This window comes from Schistocerca nitens, chromosome 4 (genome assembly GCF_023898315.1).
Source record: "Schistocerca nitens isolate TAMUIC-IGC-003100 chromosome 4, iqSchNite1.1, whole genome shotgun sequence".
In the NCBI taxonomy this organism is placed as follows: Eukaryota; Metazoa; Arthropoda; class Insecta; order Orthoptera; family Acrididae; genus Schistocerca; species Schistocerca nitens.
The window spans coordinates 453,816,661-453,837,829 of record NC_064617.1 but is presented as its reverse complement, the minus strand read 5'-3'; the positions used below and the strand labels follow the sequence as shown (position 1 = coordinate 453,837,829).

General features: G+C 40.0%; 1 protein-coding gene across 1 annotated transcript in view; it reads left to right on the top strand.

The window, feature by feature from the left end:
* The window catches only part of LOC126252368 (dipeptidase 1-like), a 347,955-nt gene that overhangs the window by 111,993 nt on the left and 214,793 nt on the right, over positions 1-21,169 (top strand). Inside the window, exon 3 of the mRNA XM_049953259.1 lies at positions 4,414-4,546. Coding sequence (XP_049809216.1) covers positions 4,414-4,546 — 133 coding nt within the window. The remainder of the gene's footprint in view (positions 1-4,413; positions 4,547-21,169) is intronic.

The following is a 21,169-nucleotide window of genomic DNA, read 5'->3' as shown; positions in this document are numbered from 1 at the left end:
ATTTTTTCGAGTCATTTACTTATTATTGAATAAAAAAATAAAGGCAAAGAAAAATAAGAGAGTACGATGGTAATGGAAAAGGTGAAGGATAATTGCATTACCATAATTTGAAAGTGGTGTGTTAAGTAATGCGCCTTTAACAACACTGTATCATAATTTGACACAAATCAAACGTATACCCCCAGTAAAAGATCTTATATCCTCATCAAATAGTAAAATTTCTCAGTTTTGGAAATAACAACTGGCTGTTTATATTATAAAATGTTCAAAGTTTCATCCATTACTTTAAATTAATGATAAACACACCTATTGTCGTATTTTTCATCATAACATTAATATGTGATAGTGTACATTGGTGCACTACTTTCGTTTGAGAACTGTGCCATGGATCCATAGTAATCTGATACATAAACTTGTTTACTATATATAAATTCACGTTCTTCTGCCTCGTATTTTCATATAGGGCTCAAGGATATCCTTAGTTTCTGCAACGAAAACTGACTTTTGAAACTTATAAGAAGGTTGATCTTAAAGATATTAGGCATCGTGGTTTATGGGTTTGCTATTTCAGGTTATATATATCATCTGTTACACTCTCCTGTTACAAAGGCTGTTCCGTTGACAAACTCAGTTACCTATTTTTTTTTTACCAGTAAACCGAAGCTTATCATGTATAGAACTGAACGGAGTTGTTTGTTCCATTTCTCAACTCTTTTCATTGTACAATCAGGCATTTAAATGATACCACAGATAACAGGATCCTGTAGTGAAATGTTACTGCCTTTTTACTATTCGTGAAGTAGACAAATTTTCATTTCTGTACGTAAGATCTAGTTATCACCTTTGACAGTCTCTTGTTTCGTTAAGATATGATTAGATACGGTTGCAAACTTTATCGCGTAACACAACGCTGTCTCAGAAAACCATTACTGCTGTACATCAAGTGATTAATGTGCAACATGTACACCGACGACCCTACCACACATCCCTTGAGCATACGTGAGATTAAGTCTGTTCATGTAGTGGAGTCTCCACCCAATATAACGTGATTTTATATGTCTCTCAATAAATTCCCAGTGCAACCAGAAACCTGACGTGAAACGTCAGTGCCCTGATTCTGTATCTACATTCAAACTCTGAAAACCACTTTGAAGAGTACGAAAGCGGGTACTTCCTAATGTATTACGTACTAGGATTCCTTCCTGTTTCATTCTCGTAAGGGGCGGGTAAGTTCTACTGCATCAACGCCTCCGCGCAAGTGGTAATTTGTTGAACCTCGTTTTTGCGACTCCTACGGGAACGATACTTAAAAGGCAGCAATATATACACATGATCATCAGTTAACACTGCTTGTTTAATGTTGTAAGCAGAATCTGATGGAATAACTGATGTATATCTTAAAGTATCTGCCAGTTTATTTTTTCTGAATTTCCATGACACTTGACCATAGCTCAAGTAGCCTGTCGAAATTCGTGCTCTCCTTCTTTGTATACTTCCAGTATCGCTTTTCAGACCTGTTTGGTAAGGATCTCATTAAACCTGCCTTGCCTATGATTATGCTACATATCTCAACATTCAAAGTAAGCTGCCAATATCTGAACCACACTGAAACCTTATCAGAATCTACCTGAATATACTTGCTGCTTTTTTCAATTAGTACTGTGTCAAGGAAAACTGCATGATTTGTAAAGTGTCTAAGGTTACTATTGATATTGTTTCTACGTCATTAATATGTAATATGGACAGCAACGAACTCCAATACAACTCCCGAGGACAGAACTGAAGTTACTTTTACTAGCTGTCAATGACTCCCCAGCAAAGAGATAATATGCTTCACCCTCCCCACTAACAAAAGGCCTCTAAACTGACGGAAAAATTGCAAAGCACAAATTATTAATGTAGAGTAATGAAATCTCTGGAATATACTTGTATAGGTAACATATTTCAGTGATTAATATTGCAAGATCACAGGTTAATGTAAGTGCGAATGTGAAACGCTGGTGCATTAACAACCTGTGTTACGGCCAAAATGTTGAATGAAAGCATGCAGTTGTGCATGCATCGTATTATACAGTTATTGGATGGAGTTTGATGCCTGTTGCACTTTGTCAGTCAATACAGGGACAGTTAATGCTGTTTGTGGATGGCGCTGGAGTTGTCGTCCAGTGAAGTCCTATATGTGCTCGATTGGAGACAAATCTGGTGATCGATGTCGACGATCTGTATAGCATTTTGGGTTACAACAGCGGTACGTGGGCTAGCGTTATCTTGATGGAAAACACTCGTGGAAAGCTGTTCATGAGTGGCAGCACAGCAGGTCGAATCACCAGACTGACGTACAAATTTGCAGTCAGAACTCGTGGGATAACCACGAGAGTGCTCCTGCTGGCATACGAAATCGCACCTCCGACTGTAGTCTCATGTGTAGGCCCAGTGTGTCGAGCACACTGGCAGGTTGGTTGCAGGCCCTCAACTAGCCTCCTCCTAACCAACCGACGGCCGTCACTGGGACCGAGACAGAGCTAGCTTTCATCAGAAAACACGAGCGACCTCCACCCTGCCCTTCAATGAGCTCTCGCTTGACACCACTGAAGTCACAAATGGCCGTGGTTTGCGGTCAGTGAAATGCACGCTACATTGCCTCTGGCTCGGAGCTGTTCTTGAAGTAGCCGATTTGTAACAGTCCGCTGAGTCACTGTGGTGCCAACTGCTGCTGCAGACGCAGAACGATGCGCCAGAGCCATACGGCGAACCCGATGATCTTTCCTCTCGCTAGTGCCACATGTCCGTCCAGCCCCCGGTTTTCTTGCGACCGTACATTCTCGTGAACACCTCTGCCACCAGCCATGTACAGTGGTTACGTTCCTACCAGGTCTATTTGCAATATAGCAGAAAGAACACCCAGATTTCATAGCCTTATTACACGACCTTGTTCAAATTCAGTGAGGTGTTGATAACGGCGTATTTGTTGCCTCGGGAATTTGGCTTAGAAACGCTTTTAGGAGCTATTGATTTTGAGAAAGCCTCTGATAAGTGAAAAAGACCCCTTTTGTGGGAAATATTGGAAATAAAAGGTTTGCTAAAACATCTTATTAATATTGTAAAGAGTCTAAAAGTAAATAGAAAAATAGTTATAAGTTAAGGTTCGAAAATGTCAGATGAAATTTTAATAAACCTTGGTATCCGCCAAGGGTGCAGTCTATCACCCACTTTATTTACTTTATATATTGACGACATACATATTAAGTAGAAAGATGAAATAAAGACAGGAATTAAAACAGGATCAAGCTTGCCATTAAACTGTTATATTCTGATGACCAGATAATTATACGGGAGACAGAAGATAATTTTCAAATAGCAGTATATAGATTGAGACAAAATACAGTACTTTACAACTTCACTATATCTGCAAATAAGACAAAGAAAATCGCTTTAAAAAAAAAGAATCCAGTCAGATCGAAAATAGTAATAAATGAGAATATTTTAGAAAAAAGTCACCAATTACCTGGGATATCTATCAGTTTCCATTGTGACAATGATACTGAGAAGGAGGTTAGTAAATATAAAGATATTTGTGGAACAATTAGTGGGACATTGGGAAGAAAAACAAGAAAAGAAACAAATGAAATTCTATTCAGTTGTGGCCGTCTTGTATATGGTTCTGAATTATGTACATTGCAAAGAAAGGAAAATCACGTATAGAAGCAGCTGAGATTAAATTCATGAGATATGTAAGATAAAATGGGTAAAATAACAAATGAAACAATAAGATCAGATTTAGAAATCATTCCAGTTAATGACAAGATACGAGAGGATAGAATGAAATGGAAGGATTTTGTTGGTGGAATGACAGAAAATAGATTTCCAAAAAAAGATAGTGAGTTATAGGCCACTAGAAAGAGAGAACTAGGCAGTCCTCGTAAGAGAAGTATGGGTGGATGATAGAGACCAGAACGGTTGACTACAACACCTAATCCTTGGAAGGGGATGATAATGATAATGATGATGAAAGGCATTGTACATCACTTCACTAGGTCCAGTCTCAAAGGTAACTAAAGCTCACGACCGTTACAGCGAGTATCTAAGGTAAACCTGATTTGCATCCTTATAGTAGCGCTCCTGGCGCCACTCTTATGGGACTAGGGCGAAATTTCAGTAGACATCGTGTTTCAGATGAAGAAACACGCCTACTAACTTTGGTTTATATCGCACAACTCCTTCTTAGTGTTGCTACTTTTTGTCGCCATTGTATAGTGTAAAGGAACATCTCAAGTCCGTGCAATTAACCATCCTAAGTGCGGGCTCACCACCTGGTTTCCGTTACTGGAGACTGACGTCCCATTACGTAGTCTGTATGTAAGAAAGCATCAGATTCGAACCCTGTCACGTGACTGCGTGGCGCGCGTGTTTCAGTTCTGGGCGGCGTACGTGCCTTGCGAGTCACAGCAGCTGAACGCCGTGCAGCTGACGCTGGAGCAGATCGACCTGATCCGCCGCTTCATCGACAAGTACCCCGGGCAGCTCGCCTTCGCCGCCTCCGCAGACGGTCAGTAATCACTGCCAGCATGAGCGCTGCCGCTGAGGTCGCGATAAAGCCACCTCCAGGCATGCGGGCTTCATGCATGTTAACACCTAGCTATCTGTGTCAATTCTTAACGTCTTGACGACCACAGACCTTCTTTCAGTAATCACTACCAGCATAAGATCGCTGTCACAAGGGTCGCATTAAGACTGTCTATAGGGATGCGGGCGCGTTTGAGTTGATACATATTAATGCTAGTAAACTTCCTCTGTGGAAGCTCAGCTCACTGATGACCGTCTTTCGTTTCCTTTCTTTCATAAGGGAAATTAGTTCCAGGATAAGAGGTTCCAAGAAGTAGAAAACTCAGTTGTGGGGAAGGCGGATAGTTGTCTTCGGTTTTGCCGGCCGCGGTGGTCCAGCGGTTCTAGGCGCTCAGTCCGGAACCGCGCGACCGCTACGGTCGCAGGTTCGAATCCTGCCTCGGGCATGGATGTGTGTGATGTCCTTAGGTTAGTTAGGTTTAAGTAGTTCTAAGTTCTAGGGGACTTATGACCACAGATGTTGAGTCCCATAGTGCTCAGAGCCATTTGAACCATTTTTTTGTCTTCGGTTCATTGGTAGAATTTTGGGAAGATGTGGTTCATCTGCAAAGGAAAAACCCTAATACGACCTATTCTTGAGTACTGCTCGAGCGTTTGGGATCAGGTCGGATTGAGGGAGGACATAGAAGCTATTCAGAGGCGGGCTGCTAGATTTGTTACTGGTAGGTTTGATCATTACGCGAGTGCTACGGAAATGCCTCAGGAACTCGGGTGGGAGTCTCTAGACGAAAGGAGGCGTTCTTTTCATGAATCGCTACTGAGGAAATTTAGAGAACCAGCATTTGAGGCTGACTGCAGTACAATTTTACTGCCGCCAACTTACGTTTCACGGAAAGTCCTCAAAGATAAGATAAGAGCGATTAGGGCTCGTACAGAGGCATATAGGCAGTCATTTTTCCCTCGTTCTGTTTGGGAGTGGAACAGGGAGAGAAGATGCTAGTTGTGGTACGAGGTACCCTCCGCCACGCACCGTATGGTGGATTGCGGAGTAAGTATGTAGATGTAGATGTAGAAGACTCCTTTGAGATACCCCACCAATCCAAAAAGTTTCAAGAGTGGATTAATGAAAAAGAGATAAACACTAAGATGATAGTTTTAATTCGTCAGGTGTTCTATATACTCTCCCACCACTTGAATACAACATTACGTTCGTACAAACAAGCGAAATCCTTCTGTGGGATGTTACTCAAGTGCTACTTTTTTTCTCTTTATTTCAGGCTTGTATCGATGGTACCAAGTCTTGCCCCCAGTGATGCTTTTTCCTGTCAAGAATTGTCCATAATTTGCATGTCACGTAGGCTTGTCTATTTTTTATTGTTCTTGAGTACAGGTGCGCGGGATAAACTTTTCACACATTTTGCTTCTTCAAAACGTTTTGGAGAATGTCTTGGACACGTCATTCAGAAATGCTATTCTACTGCTGTTTGTGACACAACAAAGCGACCGAGCGAGGTGGCGCAGTGGTGGCACACTGGACTCGCATTCGGGAGGACGACGGTTCAAACCCGCGTCCGACCATCAAGCTTTAGAGTTTCCGTGATTTCCCTAAATCGCTTGAGGCAAATGCCGGGATGGTTCTTTTGAAAGGGCACGGCCGATTTCCTTCCCCATCCTTCTGTAATCCGAGCTTGTGCTCCGTCACTATTTGACCTCGTTGTCGACGGGACTTTAAACGCTATCTCCTCCCACAGCAACGTCGACACCCTGCGACCGCACATCCACTACTGAACAGTACCTATTCACAAATGACTGGTTGAGTTCACATCAGTTGCTTACAGTTGTTAGTTTATGTTCCCATAATCATTTCTGCACTGACGTTGCTTATGCACTATGAATGAAATCAGTCAATAAATTTTTGGACGGACTGTATGTGTTAGCCTCCATTCTGAGAATGCGTGTAAACTGAACGTTGCACTGACTGAGAACGATAACAAAGGGGGAGAGGTATTTCTTTTCTGAAAGCTATCTTTTCGCTATGCGGCCATCCACCCCACAGAAGATCGAATCTCAGATATACAATGGTGTGCAAAACTGAAAGTAACTCTCACATGATGTGCCACTGCCAAGTAAAACAGCCTGATGGAACTTGGACCATACATGGGAAGAAGTGCTATTGCGTAGTACAGTACAGTGCAGTGCAGAAGATAAGAAAGAAATACAAGACGAACAGAAATTACTTTTACTCAGAGACAATAATTACATTTAAGTCAGCGTGATTTATAACGGTCCCATGGACATTACAAAAGGAAGGACGAGGGTCTTAATAGTGTGTATAAGCATCACGGACGGCAACACTTCCTGTGAAACGTGCTCCCATGCTGGTCCAACGTTGATTATGAATTACTGTGGTCGGGCGTTGCATTGCTCCACCAGTGTCGTGACATTTGCTGGATGGTCGTTTGTGCATGTGGACGAGCTGCAAAACATCTTCAAAACGCATCCGACACGTGCTCGATGTGATTTAAGTCGGTGGAACGGACAGGCGAGTCCATTCATCGAATATCTTCCACCTGCGCTGTTCGATGCGGTCACGCACTGTCATCCATAAAAATGAAGGCAGGGCGGAATGCATCCATGAATAGACGCACGTAGGGAGGGAGTACAGTGTCATAACGTTGACCTGTGAGTGTAGAGTGTTCAAACATTTGGAAGACAATAGGACCGTGCAAATTACGCCTCCCCACATCATATCACCTGGACCGTCAAAACGATCATGTTCGACAAAGCTGGACGTGCCGTCAGACGGCGAGAGGTGGGAAAACGTAATATACCCAGGAACATTGTAGAATATGATCGTATGAAATCTGAAATCCAGACTATGATTTACTAAATATGCTCTATTACCTTTAGAACGCATTAGATAGTCAAAAGATTTTGGACGACATCATATAAGTTGTGAATGGGGTCAGAAATTATTGATATACCTCCTTACACACACCTTTCAAATATAGGGTTTTAAAGTAACGTATTTTAGCCCCTGTGGGAAAATGTGCTAAACCGATATATTGTATACCACATTATATGAGAAACTTTCCTGCGCATTCTTTGGAAATATCAGTCCCCACATGAACCTTTCAACTCAAAATTTTCCTCAATGCAGAAATGTTGCTGAAACAGATATCTCGTTGATTAAATTCTTGGATTGTTTTTTGCAGCACACTGCCTTGATATTTTTCTTAGCCTCTTTATCTCCACTATACTTAACAAGTAATAAATAAACCTACAAACTGTGAAATATGTCACTCACTGTGGTTATTAATGGTATTAGCCTCTTCTGTGACTCTTTTTTCCTCTATTGTCTAAAGTATCAGTGATTGTTATTAACAGTTTAGTCTTCTAGATTTACTCCTCATTAATCAGATGTAGTGTTTCGTCTCTCATAACTTTCGGAATTAGTTGCTATGAAGGGACACTGGATACTTCTCAAATGAAATTAGGTTTCAAGCTGTGTATAAAATATTTACTGACAACTTTCTTCATATGTCGAAGGCAATTTCGATATTGCTTGAAAGTATTCTCTGGGATCGTTAGTTCTACGATTTATTTGAATAAATTGTTGGAATTTACAGTTATTGACCAATTACACAGGCAACATTACCAAAGAGAAACAAGTCCAATTATAAAAACACATTTAGTGACAAATCTGGAATAATGCTCAGTACTTTTGATCAAGAACCTCGCTTGGATAGTTAGAGAATTAAAACACTTTTTATGAAATAATGACAATTATACTATCAGTTTATTTCAACACTATCAATATAGTGCATTTATTTGCTAAAAATTACAAAAGGAGCTGATATGAGTGGAAAGAACTTACAAGAGTGTCTTCTCGTAAGGCAGGAGAATAGAAGTGGGAATAATGCAGTGCATTTAGAGCTTATATAATAAAGACTACAGATACCTAATACATGGATGTAGTTGCAGTGTCACTGGTAAACGTTTAAGAAATGCAGTTGTTGTGCAAAATTGTTTGTACAACAGATCTTCTTGATTTATGTTTTTCTTGAAATCTGTTACATGTCTCATTCCATGAAGACTTTATTCCAGTCTCCTATTTCTTATATTTCTCTTTTAATTTAAGTCTTCTTTCATGCTGTACTGTTTACTATTGGAGTCATTTCTGTAATATGGAGCTATAACATGATCCTTTGCTCTCTTGATATTCTTTAAGGACTTCATTGTATTACAATGAAATTTGACCCTTCAGAACATATTGATTTCTTGTATTTATTTGATAATGCCACTCTTAATTGATTTGAAAGGACATTTTGCTCCAGCTAGTGACTCAAATATGCAATGAACTATATGTCTAGTTGATGGTATACTACAGTCTACTATCCTAGTGTAAAATTATTTTGTCTTTGAAGAAGTGCTGGTATAACAGCAAAAACCCAGTAGGATCATTACCTGATCTGATAGATACCTTCATACCACCTCATTGAAGTTGAACATAACTTGAGAACATTACATTCTAGACTGCCTATGCAATGAATAACATTGCATGAAAAGTAGTATAGTTACATTTACAATTAATTAAAAGTATTTGTTCATGACAATATCTATTCCACATGTTATATTTTGTATAGAAATTTGTATCACGCATGATTAGGTCTCCTAAGAATCCTCAAGTGAATCTTTTCTGACATTTATGAGGATACTTTCAATTTTGTTTTCGCAATATGTAGGAGGAGTCACCCCTACAACAGATTTGTCATAGGATATTTCATAAAGGCTGAGATGAGTGCCTATGGAATATGTCATTTTGATTGTGATTACAAACAAAATGTTGTCAAAATTGTAACTATATGTGTGTCTTTTCGATATAGCAGCATCAAGTTAGTCAGCTGTGATATTAGCTTCAAGGATATAGGAAAATAACTTAAAAACAATCAACATTGCCAGCAGCAGCTGCGAATGACTGCTGAACTAGCCATGATACATTCACAGTGCAATGTAGTTGGCGTACAACAGTCATATTCAATCACTGCTGGAGGGAAGAATGATTCTTTGAATTTTCCTTCCACCTCTAACCTCTCTTTTAAGTACACTATACTGAAACAATCGAATAGCTGCGCTGTTAACTGGTTTGCATCCATATTTATCAACATCTTGACAAAAAATACAAGATGGAGATTAGAAATTTTTTTATATGTAAGTCTGAAAATTTATAAATTTGGTTTCACTTGTGGTCTATTTGTTGTCAGTTACTTCTTGCTCTCATTGTTGGCACATTTTTGTCTGATAGGATGATATTTCAGCTTGCAGAAACAGTTCCAGGGATCTGCATGGTTATTCATTTCAAATAAATTGAACAGGGTTATGCTTTCTATGTTGCACATTTTAATCAACATTTTCAATACTGTTTTTCGCAAACTACATCTAGTCATGAGAACAAACTTACAGCCCATTTATGCTATTCATGATAGAATTCCCACCAAAAAACAAACTCCAAAAATATTACAGCAAAGATATTCCTGTGGTTTCACCATTAACATTTTAACATGAAAACTTCACTTACATCAAATTTTTAATTCATTATTTCAAGACATCTGCATATTAGTACTACTAATACTAATAATAATAATAACTGGAAATGTCACAATTTACACAATGTAAAATATGCATGGTAATTTTCATCCAGTGGCACATGAGTACTAACAGTCTTTATATGCATTTTTGCATTAATATATATGTGTGAATATCATGTAAATAATATCCATATTATAAACATAGATACAAAAATGTAGTTGTAATTGAAGTTTCAGTGGAATGTGTTGTTTACTAACTCAATGAATCATGTTCTGCAATAGAGAATGAGAGTCTAATATTGACCAATTTCCTTACACCTCTTCAATAAATTTCAATGAAAAATGTCACCAGAGAAATCTGATTTTGCCATATTGATAAAATAACATTACAATTTCACAAAATTTTGCTAGAAAAGTTTTAACCAGATTGTTCAGTTTGTAATTAAATTGACTGTAGCCTGATAAATTGTGACTAGGCATAAAATCCAGTTAATCATAATGGAAACATTTTCAGTTCATTGCTACTTAACTGTAACCTGCACCTTATCTCAACCATAGTACAATGCTGTTATATTAATTTTTAGTGCATTAACACATCACTGACAGAGAATCAATGAATGCACAATGTATCAAATTCAGAAACATAATACTGATTTAATAAATCAAAATGTTCGCCAGAAAATCTGAAAATATTCAATAATTAACCCAAAAGTTATGTTAATTTTTACTGTTACCTGCTTGTACCTGATGCTTTGTGTAACACATGTTTTAATAAACAAGGCAGTTCTATTTTCAGTCATTCGTTGGAGAATTACACGCTGCTCTGTAAAAGCTTCAAAGATGCTATTAATGTTGTGAACAATACAAAGGTAGTGAATAAAGGTCCTTGAGACAAGTTTATGTTTTCACTAATGCCTACCTATACAGTTTTCACCAATGTTGAAAGGTCCCCTTAGAAAAATTAATGAATTACTGTGCTGGAAAACCTTTTACGTTATTTCCTTTCTAAACAGCTGAGCAAAACTGAACGTACTCAGACATTTCTCTCTTTACTTATTCTGATCATCACTAAACTGACACACAATATTTTTAGCACAACGCAATCTGACTTTCAATAATCCCTACAAAATAATGGACCTGACTAACATTAACCTACACCTTTCACAAATCACTTACCTCACAAAAATCTTCGTTACTCGAACTACTGCAATACATCTAGCGCCACTACTGCCAGCTACATAAAAGATTCAAACTACTGAAGGCACTAACTACTGATAGGCATACTAATCAAATGAAAGATTTTGATAGAGAACAAACAATGTATTTACCTTAATAGTGTTCAAAAGTCATTTTATATATATATATATATATATATATATATATATATATATATATATATATATATATATATTTGTAAGACTGGATGTCATGAACTGATATATATATATATATATATATATATATATATATATATATATATATATATATATATATATATATATCAGTTCATGACATCCAGTCTTACAAATTTACTGTCTCTGATGGACACACGTCCAGATCATCCACTATCAAAACTCCGCCATCTCTCTCCCCACATCCACCATTGCTGGCGGCTCACCTCCAGCTGTGCAAAGTTACGCACTGTTAACAGCCAACTGCCCAACACTACAATGGCGAATATTCCAACAATGCCAACCAGCCACAGACTGCACACAGCGCAGTCAGTGATTTTCATACAGAGCGCTCTGTGGCGTTACCAACATAAAAACCTAAACAGCCTACTTACATAGCCCCAAATAATGATTTGATAAAATTTTTCATAATTACAATAACAAAGATATCAAATGCACACACTTATTGATACACTGTTGGTCAAAAGCAAAAATTGTTCTCATAAAGACAGTCCTGATCATCCTCTCTCAAAACTCCGTCATCTCTCTCCCCACATCCACCACTGCTGGCGGCTCACCTCCAACTGCGCAACGCTGTTAACAGCCAACTGTCCAACACTACAATGGCGAATATTCCAACAATGCCAACCAGCCACAGACTGCACACAGCGCAGGCAGTGATTTTCATACAGAGCGCTATGTGGCGTTACCAACATAAAAACCTAAACAGCCTACTTACAATGTGAACAACGGATAGCATTTATTTCCAATGTCAATGACTAACAAATATCTCAGCTATCTTTGAGGAAAGCAAAGGCACTGCTGGCATCTAAAAACTTACATGGAACATTGTCCCACAATAGTGCAATAGGTAACAGCATCCTGAAAGCTACCAGTGATGATATTGTATTCCATTAGCAGTTAGTTATTTCAAAAGCATCTTTGGTCACTTCTAAGTAGAGAAAGATGAAAACTAAATAAACTGTAAATTTTAGAGCCCACAGCAGATAACTTTTTGTTTTGAAAAATATGTCAAGGTAGTGGACCCATGTGCAACCAAAATTTATAAATTTTTTTTCAGCAGAAAAATTATTCATATGCAGACTGCCTAGAGGTTTTCTTTGTTCAAAAATGTAATCTTTATGTTGGCAATATTTCACCAGCAAATAGCAAATCCTTAAATGTATGGGGTTGCTCTAAATGAAACTCAGATTTGTTGTTTGATGGAATAGAAACTTGACAAGGGATGTGATTATGATTAATGCTGCTCTACAGAGCGCAATGATGTTTTAGCTACTTGCATTTACCACCACTCTGAAAATCATTGGGTTATCTTTATGCATTTCTGGAGGAACCAAAAATGCTTTACAGGGTGATATTGAGAAGTTAAAACAATTTGTGCTCAAAACGTCTCGGTGTCATGACGGAATTGAACATAACAGATAAAAAATGAATGGAGATGAAAGCACTGTTGTAGAAAAATCCGACGCTCATTGATGTTGACGTAAATCGCGAGTTTTTAGTGTCTATAAACTGCATATTATGCGACAGTCCTCTTCAAATACTTTCTTTCTCTGCATAGTTGATCTAGAAAGAAACTCTGTACATACCACGGCAGAGTCTGAATAAAGGGACAAATCATTAATCATCCCGAAGGCTAGTGTTTCTGAAAGTTTTAGGACTATATATAAGAATATTGTATGAACTATTGGCGGCATTCACACCAAGTATACAAATAAATAAGCAAAAATAAAACAAAATTATCGACAAATAGGGTTGGGTTGGGTTGTTGGGGGAAGGAGACCAGACAGCGAGGTCATCGGTCTCATCGGATTAGGGAAGGACGGAGAAGGAAGTCGGCCGTGCCCTTTCAAAGGAACCAGCCCGGCATTTGCCTGGAGCGATTTAGGGAAATCACGGAAAACGTAAATCAGGATGGCCGGACGCGGGATTGAACCGTAGTCCTCCCGAATGCGAGTCCAGTGTCTAACCACTGAGCCACCTCGCTCGGTATATCGACAAATAAACACATCTTTTATATGATGACATATCCAGTTTCGTCTATCTTTTGGCAGGATTTTCCATCACCTCCAACGCTGTAATAGATACTAAACGACGAATGGACAAGGGGGCTGATTCATTTAATTTATCTGGAAAGATAAAATGCAATTAAAAATGTAATTCAACTGATACATCTGCACACATAATTTAATTTTAGAACTTGTAAATATTACTGGATGACAATCTAATAGCTTTTATATGACGTACCGTGAGACAACAAACATCCTGTGTTCGTATGTTTTCCCGGCGGATATGCTACTTGAAAGTGTTTCGGACATGCAGCCGGATTGATTGATCGTTGGAGAAAGAATTTTTAAAGGCGTAACGGTGCCACCATCGTAGGTTACTCCTGCTGATGTCAGTGGGAAAGAGTTACACCGTCAAACATTCATCCGGGTGCATGCCTAGAAGACTACAAAGCAATAAACGTCCCGTTGAATTTTACAGGACTGTCTTGATTCTCTTCAAATAGAAGAATAATCTCTCTGCTGTGACTGTAGTTACAAGAAGTGCGTCCATTGTCTTCAGAACCTTGCAGATATTTGGATAGACGTATGTTCCGCTTAACTGCAGTGCTGCAGTGCTTCCATGATAGATGAAGGGCTGGAATCTTCTTTCGCATATTTCTTTCTCCATAAATATAACCCAAGAAGAACATCTTCAACTGGCTTTCTGTATCTTTAACGTAGAATTCAATTTAAGCAATGAACTCTCTACGTTCTACGCTGTTTAAGAGTACTTCACTGGCTGAAATTGGTAACAATGAAGAAAATTCCGACATCACTTTCTTATGTTCTGTATACTTTAACTTAAGCTACGTATATCTAAAGATGATATAACGACCACCCCTCTGTAGCGGCAACATGCATGAAATAGTTCGGTCTGTAATTTTAGACCTTAAGCACCTGAGAACCGGGGCTGAGATGCCCAACTGTTGCCAAATTTTGGATACCCTCTCAGGAACACTTCCGAAAGTAGTCACAGCATCAGACCTCAAAATTTCCAGTTCTTTTCTAGTGTCTACAGCTACTTTCATGGCTTCTCTCATACACAGTGTTAGCTTGTGTCCTCTCTTAAAGTGCTGTCCCCCCCCCCCCCCCCCCCCCACGACTACTGTCTTCTGGAGCATTGCTCTTTTTTATTGCATTTAAAAGGCCACTAGAAACTATTTATGGTTTATTTTAATGGTAACCCCTACTCATAATAATGAATGGATGATACAGAAGTTAAATTTATGGTCACCTAAGTTTAGCATACTAAATTAACACAATTATTTAATAACACTTCACTCTTCGAAAATGCAACTAATAAAACATACCGTAAAATATCACTTCAGATGAAGTGGATAAACAACGCGTTTAGTACTGCAGCTCCCTTGTTGCGATCAATGTGACGAAACGTTTTAAAACTTCCACCAACTGTTTGTTACCGGCTCTTATTAAGCCATTGGAATTAGTTCCAACTCATGTATTTGGTTTATCATTGTTGATATACGGATGAAACTATGAGACATTGTAAAGTCTAAATCATGAAAAATATTCAAGATTTTAGTGATCACTATGTTGTTTAAGCTAAGTTGCTTCGACTTTCTATGAACTTAAAAGCAAGAGCGACGCACTGTAGATATCGACAAGTCGATATACGTTGTCGGTGCTAAAAAAGCTTCGACCTCATAGGAATGTGACGCACAGAGAAACAAAGAAGAACTTTGTCATCACGTTGACGAGCGACGTAAGGGGGGATGTTATCTTTCTGTTATAAAATGATGCAACTTTAGGCGCGTATGAGCACAGATAATCAGCAGGTATGCTATAAATTACGCACAGAAATAACAAAGTGATGTGAAAGCCTATCATAGAGTAGTTCATCTTCAAAAACATTCGTTACGCTATTTATTTTTCAGTTGACAGACACTGCTATAGTGCTGTTATAGTGCTGAAGCTGTTAGAACGCTGAGGCTGGCATTCGTAAACATAAGACAGTCGACGCGATGTGTGCAGATAACAAATAGGAAGCTGAAACTGAACTTGGCATCGCCAACTTACAGGCATAATAACACTTCTCGATGGTGCCAAATAAGTCATTGTAAATGTTCAACATGCAAAATTTAATCTCATATTCGTTGTTCCTGATAATCCGCAAATTTTACTGTGGGTGATGGCCCTGGGGAAAGGGGGGGGGGGCGAAAGGAGGGATGAATCCTTTTCTATACTCTCATATCTACTATCTACGGCGCTGTCCCGTAATCTTTGCTAAGTGACTAAGAGATAAACCACATTCTGAGAAACTACACTGAGTTCAATTTTCCCTGTTGCTCTAGAATGAATCAGCGGTTAGTCTAAGCAAACAATATTCACATTTCATACAATACACGTCAAACTGTTAAAACAATTTTGCAGTATTTTCATAAATACACAATCACATAAGCTTCACATTGTAATAGAACTAATATTTATCCGATCAAATATTTTATGTATGACATACCTGTGTTTCGTTACATAATGAGAAAGGAAATGAAATCTGCTAGTACTGAATGCTGTTCGGAAAATTCTAAGATAAATTTTCACTGGATAATTACAGCTACATGTCAGCAAAATGAAACTGAAAATATTTTCCGAATCACTAGAGATAAGAATATAATGACTCCATATGGAACAGTGGGGACTGTATCTACTATTTTCCTACATCTTTAAGCTTCTTTACAAATTAATAAAGTCAACATTAAAAAGTGATCTTGAAATGCCATATTACAAGGATATGATGGAAGATTTAATCAAATAATTTAATCATAGTTTAAAGATTGAATGAAAATACGTATATTTGTACGGTTACATTTATACCGTTTAGACAGTTTTCAAACAGACTGGGTTATGGCTTCTATATTAAATTTTAGTCAAAGTCTGAAGATCAGCATTTAAATCCACATGTGTGCTCCGCATGCCACCTTACGCTGCGTGGCGGAGGGAACTTTGCGTATCAGTGTCACTTCTCCTTTTGCTGTTCCAGTCGCGTAAGGTTCGCAAGAAAAATGACTGCTGGTAAGGCTCCGTGTGGGTTTGAATCTCTCTGATTTTATGTTGATGCTCTTTTCGCGGGATTTACGTAGGAGGAAGCAATGTAAGGGTTGACGCCTCTAGGAGAGGACTCTTTAGAAACTTTAACAGTATACCATACCGTGATACACAATTAAGTTGAGAAAATAAAGTTGATATGGTGTTGTATTTAATAAAATTTCTTAATGAACAGCAATTGCATACATATAGTTATTACTTTTCAGCTTATATGTTTACAACTGGAGAAAGAAACCAACACTGTATCTGTAAAACATCTTTTTACAGTTATAATTACAGTAACGATTTTATAATATTATCCATTGTTTTTCTACATCTTATTAAATCAGTATTACAAGCTACTCAAGAACATCAAGATTAAAGCTGAATGTTTACGCATGGGTGTTTCAGGAAGACAATCAGAGGAACGGAAGGGAACACACAATGTATCAAAGCAAATATATCATACGCAGTCGATCTATATTTTTCCATCCACAATGAACACTACCTAATACATATAGTTACAAGGTTCGAAGTTTCCAAAGTTCCGAGAATGGGAGCTACCGTTACAGGCGACAGTGAGTTTGACATTGAGAGCACTCACTGCATGTACAGTAATGCCACATCTGACTGAGTGATGGAAGAAAGAAGCGAAGGGAGCAGAGGATTGGAACTAGTACCATCAAACATTCGCTCTGTAGCGATGAGAGAAGAGCTGAGGGAGAAATATCCGACTTATGACAATAATTATGGGCAGCAAATAAATGTTAGTGAACTCTTAAATATTTCATGTAATCGAACATGAAATTACTTCATGAAGTAATAAACAGGTTTTATGTCTTCGTCAAAAAGATCGGAGTGAAGTTATTTAGAACTACACAAAAAGTCACACTCGACCTACACGGTCCAGTCACATTAGTGTGAATACGTGGCAAAAGCCTGGATAACCATCTGCAGCACGGACCGCTGCAAGGCGTGCAGGAAGAGAGTTACTGAGGTTCTGGAAGGCACCAACAGGGATCTGGAGCCATGCCGACTCCAGTGCTGTGGCCAGCTGCGCTAAACCTCTCGGTTGAGGTACCATAGTGCGAACAGCGCGATCGATATGGTCCCACAGATTCTTCATTGCGTTTAAATTCCCTGGAGTCTGGTAGCCAACAGAGTACGGTAGCTGATCCTGGTGCTCTTCGACCCACGCACGTACACTGCCAGTGGTGTGACACGTTGCATTGTCCTGCTGGTAGATGCCATCGTGCCGAGGGAAAGAAACTGCATGCAGGTGTGGAAATGGTCTCCCACGCATAGACGCATAATCGTGCTGATCCACTGGTCTTCCAGAATGACGAGATCATGCAGGGAATGCCACTAAAACCCCTCCCAGATCATAATGCTCACTCCTCCGGCTTGGAGGCTTCCGACCATTGTTTCGGGCTGTCTCCTTCCAGTCTGATGGAACATAAAACGTTATTCCTCTGAAAAGGCGACCTGTCACCACTTAGCGGACGTCCAGTTGCGGTATTGGCGTGCAAACTCCAGCCTTCGTCGCCGATGAGCAGCAGTCAGCACGGTTGCATGCACCGGGAGACACCGTTGGTAGCCTCTTGTTTCATCTGGACGGTCAATTTCTCAACTGTGCACTTCTATTTGCCCGCGCCCATGTCTGCAACTGCCATTCACCGCTGTCATCAATGGCCCGTGATGAATAACAGTCCCCTCATCGATGCTATTGGATAGCGCCATTTTGCTGCGCACGGCTGTATTCGAACAATTCACAAAGCCCTGTCCCGAAAGGCAATGAAAATACACTTATGGACGCAAGATAAATCGCTCTGTTCCCCGTTACGACAGCAACTGAACTGTTTTCCGCGTCCTCCCGGTACGCTTTGTGTATTCTCCACCTCCTGTCTGTTAGTGGTTATTACATGTTGACGTCAAACACAGGCGGTGGCCACATCAATGTCGCTGGACCGTGTATAGAGTAATTACTTCGAGACAGAGAATTATTCTGCACTTTTTTTTCGATAAGTGCAGTTCTCGGTAAGACACATTCAATGCCATAACCATTTCCTACGTTGCAAGTAATTATGACGAAAGAACGTATTCACAGTTTGAATTTTCGGTTGGCCTTGGGGTTTGTTGAATCACATAGCACCCGGCGGTTTATGTTTATGTCATGGATGAAATATAAATTAATTAGGTACTGAGATGTGAAGGATTTGTATGAAGTGCACTGGAACCCGAACCTATGCAGATCGGGTGTAGTAGGATATAATGTCTGATCACTGTTCTTGCTACTCAAGTGAAACCTGGAGCCTATTCCATATGCTGTTCCATATGGTGAGTGAGGGACAGATCTGATACTTCTGCTTCAGCTCTATTCAGAGCGCATAAAGCCGCTAGCACACACTGCAAATATTCATGAATTACACGAAAATAGCGTAGATCACTATTATATACAAAAAAAAAGGTAAGAGATGGGATGCAATGAGTTACGGACCAGTACCGCAGACGTCTGTCTGTTGCAAGGCATATTCTGAACTCAGACGTTATGACGTTTCTGGAGTAGAACTAGCTTGTCCTAAAAATCGGCGCAAAGAAAAACCACACGTGTAATTGATGACTGACTGTCATGCATAACGTAACTTGGAAATGCTTGAAATGATCTAAAGGTTATGATGTGACTCCTACAAGACAACAGAGCAGAGTATTTCTAGGTAGCTCATCAGTTATAATGGTCTGATTCAATTAGTCAAAGGTAGGAGTTTTGCAGTAAGGAAGTTAGTTAAAATGTGAAGGAATATTGAGAGCCGGAAATCGTATGTGTGTTACACTCTGTTGTGCCATCCAGTGCTATGATACTGTGGCGTAATGGCGTAATGGGGGCGGTAGAGCGCCGAGGTGAGCAACACGAAGGAGTACGCTGTGTCACCGGCCAGCAGAGGACGCGACAAAAAGCAGCTCGCCGCACGCCCGGGCATCAACATGGAGGGCGGTAATTGGATGTTATGCCAACCGAGCAATACCAGAATATTCCACCGACTTTCCGGGGGAGAAGAATAGCAACTGACAGCCACAGAAAGCCGTATTTAAAGATCGGCAGACAGTAAACATCGTCCTTCGTGAGGCGTTGGAGTGACGCATAGCTTGTCTCACTTAGGGCCGCCACCAGTTCCGACTCGTCATTGATATCGCAGTCATTGTAATAGTCACGAGTAATGCAGATTGTCGCAAAGGAGGTGACAGAGTGTCGCCGCCGTCCAAACTATCGCCGGACGCCGTCAACAGTAGCCGCCTGTCATGGTAGTCATCGTTTGGGCCGCACTGTGGTAACGCACTGTCGCCATCGTCCTGGGACGCTGCCACCACAAACGCCGTGACAGTGTCGGGAGCCGGGGACCCTAGACTGCCGACACCAGACAACCGCCACTTGGGATGGTCGCTGGGGGGGCCCGTCCCACGCCTACAAGTACCCCCCCCCCCCTCCCCGTTCTATCCCCACCCAGCCACAACCAACACAACCAAACAGAGACGCGCGACGCATGGTTCCAGCCGCCTCAGTACGACCCAGCAAGGCCGGAGTTCCGCTGTCGAAGCAACAGATAGGAGGTACGCCGCCAGCGCAGCTATACGCACAGCAGCGGGCGCTTGGGTGAGCGTCCGTCGGCACCTTCAAAACCGCCGAGAATGTTACGATTGGAACAAGTCTCGCCCAGAGGGCTCACAACCAGTGTATTGCAGTTGATAAACAAATGTTCCGTCATCAGAAGCCATCTGTGTACACACCCCCACCATCCTTTTCCTTACGTGCATCAGAGAACCCACGTTCAAATTCTGCGACAAGCAGTGAAGTCTCGTGCCAGTTAAAGTGGCCCTTTTACGCTGTTATCAGACATGGGCGTATACATACACACAATATATTTCAAACAGTAGACGCAGGTGGCTAGGTATATTGCATCTTCTGGGGTTTCCGAAAGACGTTCAAGAACGTAGTGCATACTCAACTAGTAACACACACGTATACGATTTTACTAGACGTATGACTGGTTCTAGAGCCTTCGGATTTGCCCCAAGCGAGTTCAATAAGACCTCTTCTCAATATACATGAACGATTTGTCAGGTAGGGTCTCCACAAGATTGTTTGCGAAGACGCAACTGTCTCTAGGAAAATATCGTCATTAGCGATCGTAAGTAAATGTGGGAAAGCATGGATGTAGTTATCACTTGATGTAGTAAACGAAATCTTACTTTAAATCTGAGCAGATACAATATAATATTTGTTCATAAATGATTGGTAAGAATTTCTACTTCGTATAATGAATGGCAGGTCTGTTTGAATTTATATAAATGCACTGTAAGGCCTGTAAATAGAAAGAGAAAGAATCCGACAGTACCCGAATATAAGGTTGAAACTGAACATCTTGACACGCTTGAAGTACCGAAAACGAAAAGAAATCTATTCACAGCAACAAAAAGTGACAAAACCAATGTAACATTAATTTCAAATTTTGCGATCGGC